This window comes from Macrosteles quadrilineatus, unplaced genomic scaffold (assembly GCF_028750875.1).
Source record: "Macrosteles quadrilineatus isolate MER2022 unplaced genomic scaffold, UCM_ALF_1.0 Scaffold_1__1_contigs__length_201487025, whole genome shotgun sequence".
Taxonomy (NCBI): Eukaryota; Metazoa; Arthropoda; class Insecta; order Hemiptera; family Cicadellidae; genus Macrosteles; species Macrosteles quadrilineatus.
In genome coordinates this window covers 107,610,631-107,623,202 of record NW_026542594.1, presented here as the reverse complement: position 1 = coordinate 107,623,202, position 12,572 = coordinate 107,610,631, and the positions used below count along the sequence as shown (strand labels likewise).

The window sequence follows — 12,572 nt, the reverse complement described above, 5'->3', positions numbered from 1 at the left end:
AAGATTCATACTAAACTATCACAACAATATACATGCGCCACGAGCCTGCAGATTGGGGAACGCAACACCGATCACTTTTGGAGCGAACGATTTTGGAGTGAATGAAACAGTTCAAGATTGTTACATATTTAAATTATACTGATCGTTCTCTCCAATGTGCATTCGATCCAATGTACAGTAAAATTCAAATTTAATATTTTCTACTCGTTAGTCTACTTCTAGAGTTGACTGTACCCGTTGGATTGAATGAACATTGGAGCGAACGAACAGGCAAATAATTTATCAAATTAATTTTTGGAGTGAACGATTTTGGAGTGAATGAAACATCTCGGCATTTGCCTTTGTCGCCTTGATCTCTCGTTATTCTCAGGAATATGACCATTGTTTGTTTCTGTTTCCTGAACTTCTGGAACCTCTGAATTGTTTGCTTTGGAAGTTGGCGGTTTTTCGGGAATTAATGGTCCTTCGGGAGTTGACGGTATTCCGGGATTTGATATTCTTACGGCAGTTGATGGTCTTTCACGAGTTGACGGTCTTTCAGGATTAGCTAATTGATTATAAGGAGTAGCAGCCGTAGTGTTTCCTTTAGTGCTGTATTTAGAAGCCCGTGGAACATCAAATATGTGGATTGGTCCAGCCCTAACAAACTTGTTGGTTTTGGTATCAAAGTAGACCGCAATTGATCAATGTGTCGTTTTATAAGTCGGCCTGACTTATCAAGGGAAACTAGATAGTGTCGAGTTCCCAACTTCTTATTTACCTCTCCAAACTCCCAAACCTTTTTGTTGTTTATGAAGAGACGAACCTGAACTCTCTCCCCCTCATTGAATGGACGTGCAGAAGGAGCATTTCTAGTTGAAGATTTTTGTACATTAGGAAAAATGGCATCCATTCGTATTCTTAACTTCCTGTGGAGGTAAAGTTCAGCAGGTGATTTGCCACATGCTAGAGGAGTTGCCCGGTACCGCATTAAGATCTTCTGGACCTTTATTGCCATTGGTATGTTTTCCAAAGCTGTGGACTTCAGGCGGTTCTTCAATGTTTGAACAGAGCGTTCTGCTAAGCCGTTTGTTGCTGGGTGTCCTGGAAATATGAATTTCTGGAAAATGCCATGCAATTTGCAATAAGCTTGGAATGTATCACTTAGAAAAATTGAAGCGTTGTCAGATACCATAACATTTGGGTAGCCGTATGTAGCAAAAATCTGTTCAAGTAGATGTATGGTATTGGAGCTGGATGGTGCATCTTTGATTACTTTTATCTCCGCCCATTTTGATCTAGCATCAATACACACGAGGAAGTTGAAGCCTTGAAACGGTCCTGCGTAGACAATGTGTATTCTTTGATTCTTTCCCAGTTTTCTTTTGGGATTTCCCACGGGTGATTGGGAGCTTTGGGCGGATTTGACCGTGGTAGTGCACAATTTTCACATCCTTTCACAAGATGCTCAATGTCCTTGTCAATATTTGGCCAGTAAACATAGCGCCGTGCTAGCTGTTTCATTTTTGTGATTCCAAGATGACTTTCGTGAAGTTCATTTAGAATCTTGTTTCTAAGTAGTGATGGAATGTAAACTCTTTCTCCCCGGAAAATAATGTTTTCGACCAAAGTAAAATCAGAATCAGTTGAATTGGTGAGAAGGTCTTTCAAAATCTTAGAGAGCACTGGATCTTTGGCTGTCTCGTTCTTAATGATTTCAACTGTGATTTCATGGCTTGAAATTTGAAAAATAACTTGGCTGCAGATTTGGTGTACCTCTTTTCCGATTTTCTTGTCTTTAGTAGAGTGAGTCTGTGTAAGAGGAGCTCTTGAAAAACAATCCACGTTTTTATTTTCCATGCCCTTTTTGAACACCAACTTGTAATTGAAACCTGACAGATATGATGAATATCTGAGTAAACGAGCTGAAGTCATTTGTGGTAGAGCCTTGTCATGTCTGAAGATCCTAGATATGGGCTGATTATCTGTTACAAGTTGAAATCGAGTCCCGAATAAGTAATAATAGAAGTGGGAGACACCAAAAACTATGGCCAATGCTTCCCGGTCTAGTTGACTATTGTTACATTCGGCATCAGTGAGTGAACGTGAGTTGTAAGCAATTGGTCTCTCAGTTCCATCAATTAAGTGGCTAAGAACTGCAGCTAGTCCAGTAGGTGAAGCGTCCGTGGTGAGGACTAACGGTAGTTTTGGATCGAAAGGTAAGAGTATCCTGTTACTGCACAGCTCAGTTTTGATTCGTTGAAAAGCCTTTTCACATTCTGGTGTCCATTCCCATTTCTTATTTTTACGTAACAAACATCGTAAAGGAGAAGTGACAGTTGAAACATCTGGAAAGAAACGAGAGTAGTAAGAAACCATTCCTAAGAATCGTCATAATTCTTCAACTTTTGATGGACGCGACATTTCTTTAATAACTTGAACTTTGGTAGGAGATTTCTTTATTTTGTTTAACTCCACCACTCGTCCTAGATATTCTATTTGTTCTTGAAAAAATGAACTTTTCTGTAGATTTTTTTTGCACTCATCCATTGTTGAACCATGGCAAATTATGTCATCAAAGTAGGCCTCGGTTTTAGGCAATCCCTTCAAAATTTGTGTAAGAATTCGATTGGATTCAGAAGGTGCTGTCTTTATTCTGAAGCTTAGACGATTGACACGATATGTTCCACGGTGTGTTGACATTGTCTGGATAATACTGGACTCTTCGTCGACCTTGAGGTGCAGATAAGCTTTGTACAGATCAAGTTTACAAAAGTATAACGAGATCCTCTCAAACTATCGAGTACATCGTCAATTTTTCGAAAAGGATGGTTTGCCTGGACTATTCGTTCATTCACACCACATTTGTAGTCGACACAGAGACGAACACTTCCATCTGCCTTAGGTATCACGACTAGTGGTGACCCCCAACCACTTGACGTAACAGGTGAAATGATTCCTTCAATTTCAAGTAAATCTAGTTCCTTGTTGACCTGATCAATAAGAGCATGAGGAACGTTCCGTTCACGATTGAAAATAGGCTTTGCTCCTGATCGAAGATGTAATGATACTGTAAAGTTTGGAACGCATCCAATTTTTGGCCCGAAAATTGGCGCAAATTTTTCAAACAGTTCCTCAACTGAATTTACTGGTTGTAATTGAAGGGTAGTAGCTGGTCGGTTCATTTCAGCGTCAATTTCACACAGCTCAATACCCAGTCCTCGGATCCATTGGCGCCCTAGAAGTGCGTCATGACCTGAAGGGACAATGTGAAGGTCACCTTTGAACTGTTTACCCTTGTATGATACAGAAACTGATACCTTTCCCTCTGGTTTGGTTATGTCTCCAAAGTATGAACGGAAAGATGGCCTTGATGGTTCTACAGGTACGTTCAGATGTAGACGTCCAAAGTCATTCTTCGCAAGGAGAGAAAATTTAGCCCCACTGTCAACTTTATAACATTGTGATCTTCCATTAATACTGACAGAAACAATGTACTTGTCTGAATCATGTCTAACTTTAAATAAATCTACGACATCAAAGTTCTGGTAGATCGAATCAATTTTGTGCACTCCGTAATCAGAAGAGTTGTCACTTGAATAATCGTCATCATTTGATCCTGAATTTAGGTTGTTGGTTGAATTTAACTTTGATGTTGATTTCTTAGTCCTTTACATCAGTGTAGTTATGCACACCGCAGAGACATGTCCTAGTTTTAAACACTCCCCACATTGGAGTTTATACTTGTGTTTGTTACAATTTGCAGCAATGTGTTTGCTACTTCCACATCTAAGACAGAGGCCTTCTATTCCGAGGGCATTGAAGTCAGGTCTTTTGTTATTTGAACGTTGTTTACAGTTGAGAGATGTCTTGTTAGATGAGCGATTGTTAGAGAACTAGTGGGATCGTCTGGAAGACCTTGTAATTTTGTGTACTCCAGCGGAATCCACATTAAAGTTGTTAGAACATGCATGTTGGTGAAATTCTTTGCTTTCAATTTTTGATGCTTCAAGAGCAATAGCTTTCTCTAGAATGTCATCAAACTCTGTGTACACGGATTGTAAAATGTGTTCCCTAAGCCAATTGTCCTTCAATCCTCGTATGAACTGTGCCCGCAAGAAAACATCAGCAATTGACACAGATGTTCCACATTCATCGCTGGAGCATTCAACTGCAAATTCACATTCTTGAAGATCACGTCTGAGGTCGGCCACAAACTCTGAAATTGACTGGTTATCTTTTTCAAAGATATTTAAGAAATAATGTTGAGCAACAACAACACTTTTCTTTGGAGTCAATAGTTTCAATCAATCAATCAATTAATTATTTAAGATGGGGACGCCACTATGTGCGTAATTTAACCCAAATATGAGTGAAGGATGAGTGTAGGATGAGTGGCACGGTCTTGTAGTCTTGTTAGTGACTAAGGCCGACATGTTCCTTAGACACAGCTGTTAATTAATAGCCCATACAGCTAATGTCAACTAAGGGACCTACAGTTTATAGTGGAATCCGAACCAAATTTTTTCCTAGTAATTTTCTTGATGTCATTTAACAGAGTTTCAAAATCTAATGATTTGAGTGGCTTGTCTGGACCCAAAAATGCAGATAGGTTGTTATAATGATCACTACCTATAGAATTACACAAGAGCTGAGCAATTTTCTTCTTGTCAGTCAAACCTTTCATTGTATAATAGTTTTCGAAACGTTCCAAATAGCTGGTAAACTTTTCTTGTTTGGCATTAAAGTTTTCGAATGTAGCAACATTTGACATTGTAAATTGAGAGCATTCTTCTCTGGGTTTTCCAATTGTTTGAATTTGAGCTTGAAACATGTTTGTTATCTCACGTACAAGTGCTTTTTGTTGTTCATTGAAAGTGTTTAGAAGCAATGTAAACTGTTGTGCATCCATTATAGTTTGAACTGTATAAAATATTAGTGTATCTTGAAACTAGAAATTGAATGTAAATTTGAAAAGTAAATGTGTTGAATTTTAAAGTGGCTAGTTGATTGTCACACTCGTCTCCAATTAAAATGACTCTTATTAATTACAAAATAATTAATAAATGCACACATCTTAACTCAACACAAAATCAAATTCACGAATGTTTACAAAACCAAAACAATAGAAAAACATATGATAGTAAAAATAGGTATAAATGAATTATTAACAGTCTTAGAGAAGACATAACAGTGTCCCATATAATTTGAGATCATTATTTGCAAAAATACTACAAACAACATTTACCATACCTTAATGGTTGGTAACAAAGGTAGCTCTACAATAATACGTAGGTAATACAAGTAGTAACTTTGTAAAATAGCTTCAGTCTATAACTAGGAAAACAATACCAAAGAGTGTTCTCACTCATTGGCTCAAAGACTCTGATTGTACTTGACTATTGAAATATTTTGTAACTAGTGGATCTGTTTCTCGAATTTGAGCAATTGCTAAGTATTACAGGCGTTATTTTAAAACGAATAACAGTCATAATTTTTGATGAAAGATTCGACTCAAAGATTATGGAAATACTCAAGATGTACTTAACAGATCGATACAATCATAATTTCTTGTAAATATCTTATCATTTTTCAAAAGCTGATCTTGTTTTTTAGTGTTTTATACAAATAGCCTTATTCATATTCATAGCCCCATAAGGTTGTCCATAATAACGATTATAAATAAAAAAAATCATCATTTTTATTTCCTCTCCTCAGTGGTGTTCTATGACTTTCCTATGTTTCCATAGTTTGCAAATCGGCTCTTTCAATGATTACTAAGAAATGCAGCACAGTGCTAATTCAGTTTTCTTTTTAGTATATCAATTTATCCAGGCTCTCTCGCTTTTTTCCATTGTAATATTTACACCAACCCAAATTCAAATAATAGTAAATATTTCATTTCAACCAAGTCAGTAAATGTTTGTAGCAAACTGTTAAATTAGTAAACATTGACTGTTTACAGTTAAAATATGTTCTTCTTCTCACTTTTAATTTCTGACCACAGCTGGAGTTTCATAACAATATGTTTGTTTCCCATGTTAATCTTATGGAGAAATATGAAACTTTAAAGGGCCCCAGGGCCTCACTCGCTAATTATTTCCCTAAAAAGTCAATCGGTTCAGTAGTTTCGGAGGAGTAATTGTCACAAAAAACCTGCTTGCGTATTAAATAAGTATATATTCCCTATTTATCTTATCTTACTAATATTATAAATCTGAAAGTTTGTGTGTGTGTGTTGCTCAATCACGCATAAACTACTGGACGGATTGGGCTGAAATTTGGCATGATGATAGCTCACATTCCCGATTAACATTAAAGCATATTCTTATCTCAAAAATCCTTTCGGGCTCCGCCCCAGTGGCTCTGTAGTTCCCCATGTTAACCTTATGATTTTTCATATTTAAAAGGAATTAATGAATCAGCTGTTTCAATTAAACAAGTTGGTTCTGTTCTATGATGTTCCATAGCATAAAAGTTACAAGGATTACCAACAGGGTGCAGTACTATTATTTTTTTTATTATTAATGACAACAGCTAATTTCCAACCAAAAGGTGAGTGAGCGTAGCGAACGAACTTCAACCTGGAGGCGAGTTAGCGTAGCGAACGAGCTAACCTGAAGGCAAGTGAGCGCAGCGAACGAGCTCCAACCTAAAGGTGAGTGAGCGTAGCGAACGAACTTCAACCAGGACGTGAATGAGCCATGCGAATACTTATGAAGTTAAACGGGGCAAAGCCCGCGGGTACAGATAGTTAAAGTATAAAAGCCAATTTAGTCTATTCATATAGCTTAGAACTGCCACATTCAGGCAGCAGATACAGTATAAATATTTCAATGTATGGCTAGTCTTTGTCTTGTAGTTTTGAATTTATTATAGACAATCTATATATTAATTTAAAACTGTTTTAAAACCTAAAAACTCAAGAGTAACCGTCAATTTCGACGGGATTCACCTAGTTAATATTAACCAAACAAAGTTCTAGCAAACAGCAAAGTTTCCATGAAAAAATATTCTTACTAAAGCAAAGCCTACTAAAAAACAAATAACAACTATATTTACTTAACCATTGCAATGTGGTCTTAAAAATGTAAAAACTATTATTGTATGTATAACGTATAACAAATTACAATCAATTAGAAATCTATTCAATCTCACTTCTTCAAAATATATTTTAATTTTTAACTAAAGACTAGTGGTCGTCCAGTGGTCGAAAACTCGACCAAAAATATGTAATGTACCCGGATTGAGTATTGGATACTGAAGTAGACATTCCATCTATATGGACCAGTTGTAGCAATTTTTAAATTTAAAACATATGTAGTTGTGTGAGCCAGTCACAGTATGCGTGTCTAAAATTATATTTTCTATCTTATTTTTTGTTGCTAACAAAGTTGATGGGTCATAACAGTTAATTGCTATAGCTCTTACTAAGTCATTCCATAAGTTTAACTTGGTAAAAATCATCGTGTATTCAAGAGAAACTAGTAATTTAGATCAGCGCAATCTGTTGGTGGCCCACATCAACTACGACGAATTTAATCAAAACTGGTGAAAACTTTAACAGGGATCACGATTACTAGAAAAATACCGGTATGGATCATAAACATAAACAAATGACGTTTTTGGCCCGTAAATAAACATGATTTAACATTGCTTAAATGGAACTGCCAAAACATATGTCCAATGCTATTAGTATAGGATTCGGGCCAACAACGTCATTTGTTTATGTTTATGATCCATACCGGTATTTTTCTAGTATTCGTGATAGGGATGGAATGTCTAGTTGTAAGTCAAAGGTACAGGTTTCTCTATTTTCACCCCACGCTGTAAATAAAACATGTGATTGTAATTTCTTTCATTTGTTTTGATTTTCTGTTTATATTTCGTTGTTATTTCGTCACCAGCATGGCAACACATAAAGCCTATGTTAATTTTTTTAAATTTAAAATTTATTTTTTGTGCTTATACAAGGTGCGGCAAAAAAACAGAACTATTTTCTGCGGCGCGCTATTCAGCAACAATGCGTCTGAGCGTGCTGGGGGTAGGCTCGTTGAAAAGCCCAATAGATGCCATTTTAGTAGACATGGAGCAGTGGTCACCTGAGCAACGCGCGTTTGCTATTGGAGTCATATTTCAAAAGCAATGATTCAGTCATTAAAACTCAACGGCAGTTACGTAAATTCTTTAATTTAGAAGGTCAACATGGAGAAGTTCCGTTGCGTAACACAATTATGCGTTGGATAACCAACTTTAGAACATAGTCCAGGCGCTAAACGGGTTGAGTATGCACTGAAAGTCTGACAAAATTTGACTTTTGATTATTGTTGGGGACATCTAGTAGATGAAAAAAATCGATGATGTCGCATTTCTAGGGTGGTCACAACTCGGGGGGGAGGGGGGGAAGTTGCGCGGGTCATCGGTTTATGTTTCCGCGTCTAACTCTCAAACGGTTAATGATAGAAAGGTGAATTAAGCGTCTATCTACGCCTAAATATATTGTCCTTCAAAATGGTTATTACAACCTTTCTTCTATCTCTTATACTTTGGGCGCTAATCAACATTTATTGCAAAAAATAAAATTTAAAAATACTTTAAAATGAATTATCGGAAATATTGCGCTTGTTTAGGGCATGTTACAAACTATTTATGGTTAGAAAAACTAACAAGTAGTACAACAGCACCAAGTTTAATGAAATCTGTGCAAGAACAACAGAGCTACGTTGATTTCAGTAAGAGTAAACGTGGAAAATTCGTAGTAGTATCGAGGCGCGCATGGATGGTACGTAGCCCACAGTCAATATAGGTTTGATGTTGTAAGTAACTATGGGAAAGCTGAATTTTTCTATGCTGTTAGACCATGTTGAGATGATCATTTTCCCGAAAGTCAACACTCCTCCCCCCTTGTGCTTTTCTCTAACCCCCCTTTTTAGATAAATTTACAGACTCTTAGCAATAAAGCTATAACTTTAAAACGGGTAAGGATAATAATGCAATCTTTTATTAATCATTTTGCGTTACGATAATCTACGAAAAGAATTATGAGATAAATAAATATTTAAAAAGAATTATTATGGATTTCTGAAGAAGAAGAAGGAGAAGAAGAAAATTTGTTCATTGTAATAAAATATCAATACAGTGTTTTTTTTATTTTTTATTATTATTTAAATGCAAAGAACAATGGTCAAAGAACGTCTGTTTTGTGTTAGACACACTGATTTTAAAATATTTTAAAACAGTTTAAAAAATTCCATGAATCACATACAATTATTCAAAAAATAAACTGATTTCAACTACAGAATATACACTAATAGCACTACATACTAATAAAGATCAGATAACAATTGAATGAATAATAAAATTTAAATGTAGCCTACTGAGAATCTGAATTTTTCCTACAAACAATCAATAATTCATAAAAAAAACCTGTTACTTAATAATTTACTTTGATAGATACTTAACAAACAATATTTTATAAACTTTTTAAATTACATAGATTTTTCCCGTTTTTGTATTGATATCTCAATTCTTAAATTTAATAATTATACACCATTATCAATTCCCACCCTTTACTCCACGCCTCTTGGACATTCTGCTATAAAAGGGTACACGTTTCATCCCGGTTGAGATTACATAGTGAACATACATACATTTTATTTTCTATATAGAGTTAACTTTTTATTAGACGACCCCCTTTATTTGTAAAAAATGTTTTTAGGGATAATTACGAATAAAAAAATATATATCCACCATTTTTCAATATGGCCACCAACTTTGTTATTTCTTATGGAATACGCTGTATTCTTTTAGAATTTAAAAGCTATTTTTTTATTCTTGACATTTTTCCCCTAAACCTACTCCATTTAGGAGTTACAGCCTGTTATATCTAAAAGAAAGGCTTGTGGTGTACATTCGGCATCCTGTAGCTCATAAACGAGTAAGTTGATAGAGAAAGTGCAAAGAATAAATAAGTCACATATAAGTCATCGTTCAAAAAAATATATATAATACGTTAAAAAATACTGATTTTGTTGTTTTAAAAATGGTCACCATTTTCAAAAATGGTAGCTTACTTTGATATTTGAACAATTTATTTTATAGTTTTTTTATGTAGATGTGATTTGAAAACTTGTTTATTCTTTGTATTTTCGCTCTTAAACTTACTCGTTTATGAGCTACAGGATGCAGGATGTACTCACAAACCATTTCTTCTTCGATGTAACTCCTAAACAAGTAGCTTTAAAGAAAAATGTCAAGAATAAAAAGGTTTAAAAATGAGCGTTTACATTCTTAAACAATCATAAAATACAGGGTATTCCATAGGACTAACAAAATTGTCAGCCATATTGTAAAATGGCAAACATATTTTTAAAATTCGAAACCACTAAAAAAAACATCTAAAAATAAAGGGTAGTGTCCCATAAGAAGTTAACTCTATATCTCATAATAAAAAAGTTATCTATTGGTTCACTTTAGGTGAGACACCCTGTATAATAAAATGAGGCTCTGGCGTACAGCAGCAAATGCACGATATTCATTCATATGTATCCACTATAGTCTGTATATGTACTGAATGAGCTACATAACGTTAATATAATCTATGTAATGCGGCAAATTCAAATACAAAAACCATAACATACGTAATTTTTTTCATTGTTGCGGTGCACAAAAAAGCCAGAGTCCTGTAAAATCAATATACTGTACTATGTATAACCACTATATGCAAACAAACTGTTAATAACGATGTATCATTTTAAAATGTAAACTATGCACCCCAAATTTTGTATCAAATATTTTGTTGTGCGACCTCGTATAAAAAATCTACAAAGAAAAGTTTCATAAGTTTTTCCATAAAAATTACTTTTTTATGTTTATGATATTTTTTAACTATGAATATTTAGGATACCATGGTAAATACACTTTTTGTAGAATATCGTAACGCAAAATGATTAATTAAAGATTGCGTTACTATTCTTACCTTTTTTTTAAAGTTATAGCTTAATTTCTAAGAGACTGTAAATTTATCCAAAAGGGGGGGTAGAGGAAAGCACAAAGGGGTAGGAGTGGGGACTTTTGGGAAAATGATCATCTCAACATGGTCTAACAGCTTAGAAAAATTCAGCTTTCCCATAGTTACTTACAACATCAAACCTATATTGACTGTGGGCTACGTACCATCCATGCGCGCCTCGATACTACTACGAATTTTCCACGTTTACTCTTACTGAAATCAACGTAGCTCTGTTGTTTTTGCACAGATTTCTTTAAACTTGGTGCTGTTTTACTACTTGTTAGTTTTTCTAACCATAAATAGTTTGTAACATGCCCTAAACAAGCGCAATATTTCCGATATTTCATTTTAAAGTATTTTTAAATTTTATTTTTTTCAAAAAATGTTGATTAGCGCCCAAAGTATAAGAGATAGAAGAAAGGTTGTAATAACCTTTTTGAAGGACAATATATTTAGGCGTAGATAGACGCTTAATTCACCTTTCTATCATTAACCGTTTGAGAGTTAGACGCGGAAACATAAACCGATGACCCGCGCAACTTCCCCCCCTCCCCCCCCCGAGTTGTGACCACCCTAGAAATGCGACATCATCGATTTTTTTCATCTACTAGATGTCCCCAACAATAATCAAAAGTCAAATTTTGTCAGACTTTCAGTGCATACTCAACCCGTTTAGCGCCTGGACTAACAACGGGTTCTGCGTTGAAAAAGAAGCTGACAGGCCGTCCCAGGTCAGTTCGGACACCTGACAACATCGACAGAATTCGTGCTGCTGTGGAAAACAGTCCTCAAAGGCCCGCCCGCAAACAATCAGCTGCTTTGAACATGTCTGACCACTCAGTTAGACGAGTTTTGAGGTTTGAACTTAATTTTCATCCATACAAATTGGCTATTGTTCAGCAATTAAAGCCCACGGACCATGCCAAGCGACAAACATTTGCTGCACAAATGATTGATTTAAATGTGGATGAAAACATTATGTTTAGTGACGAGGCGCATTTTCATCTGGACGGCTTCGTAAACAAACAGAACTATCGCTATTGGTCATTTGCAAATCCCGAACAAATACATGAAAGTCCTCTACACAGTCCCAAGGTCACTGTGTGGTGTGGTGTCACAAAAACTTGTGTGATCAAATTTAAATTTTGGTCTTTCTTGTCTTGGTGATATTTCTTTGAAGAGGGTTGCCAAACAGTCACGGTGGATTCGGAACGCTATCTGTTTATGTTACGAAACTTCCTCATCCCAGAACTTCTAGATCCCAGAAATTAAACTAGAGGACGTCCAGTGGTAGAAAACTCTACCAAAAATATGTAAATGAAATTAAATGAAAAAATACCCTGCCACAGCAAACCTGCAGACTTAGCGAATTTCCATGTGCCTGATTGGATTTACACTAAAATGTCTCCTTAAAAATATCACATTTATTCCCTACTAGCTGTACCCGCGGGCTTTGCCCCGTTTTACTTCATAAGTGAGGTCGTTCGCATGGCTCAATCACGTCCTGGTTGAAGTTCGTTCGCTAACGCTAACTCGCCTCCAGGTTGAAGTTTGTTCGCTATGCTCACTCAGCTGTACCCGC

At 35.7% G+C, this 12,572-nt stretch overlaps 1 protein-coding gene across 1 annotated transcript; it reads right to left on the bottom strand.

Moving 5' to 3' along the window:
• Positions 1-1,257: 1,257 nt before the first annotated feature.
• Positions 1,258-4,666, bottom strand: LOC128999702 (uncharacterized protein K02A2.6-like). Its single transcript, XM_054426343.1, has 3 exons — positions 4,612-4,666; positions 2,840-3,598; positions 1,258-2,327 (listed from the first exon to the last, which is right to left on the bottom strand). Exons 1-3 carry the CDS (start codon positions 4,664-4,666, stop codon positions 1,258-1,260), a joined length of 1,884 nt encoding a protein of 627 aa, XP_054282318.1.
• Positions 4,667-12,572: the final 7,906 nt, after the last annotated feature.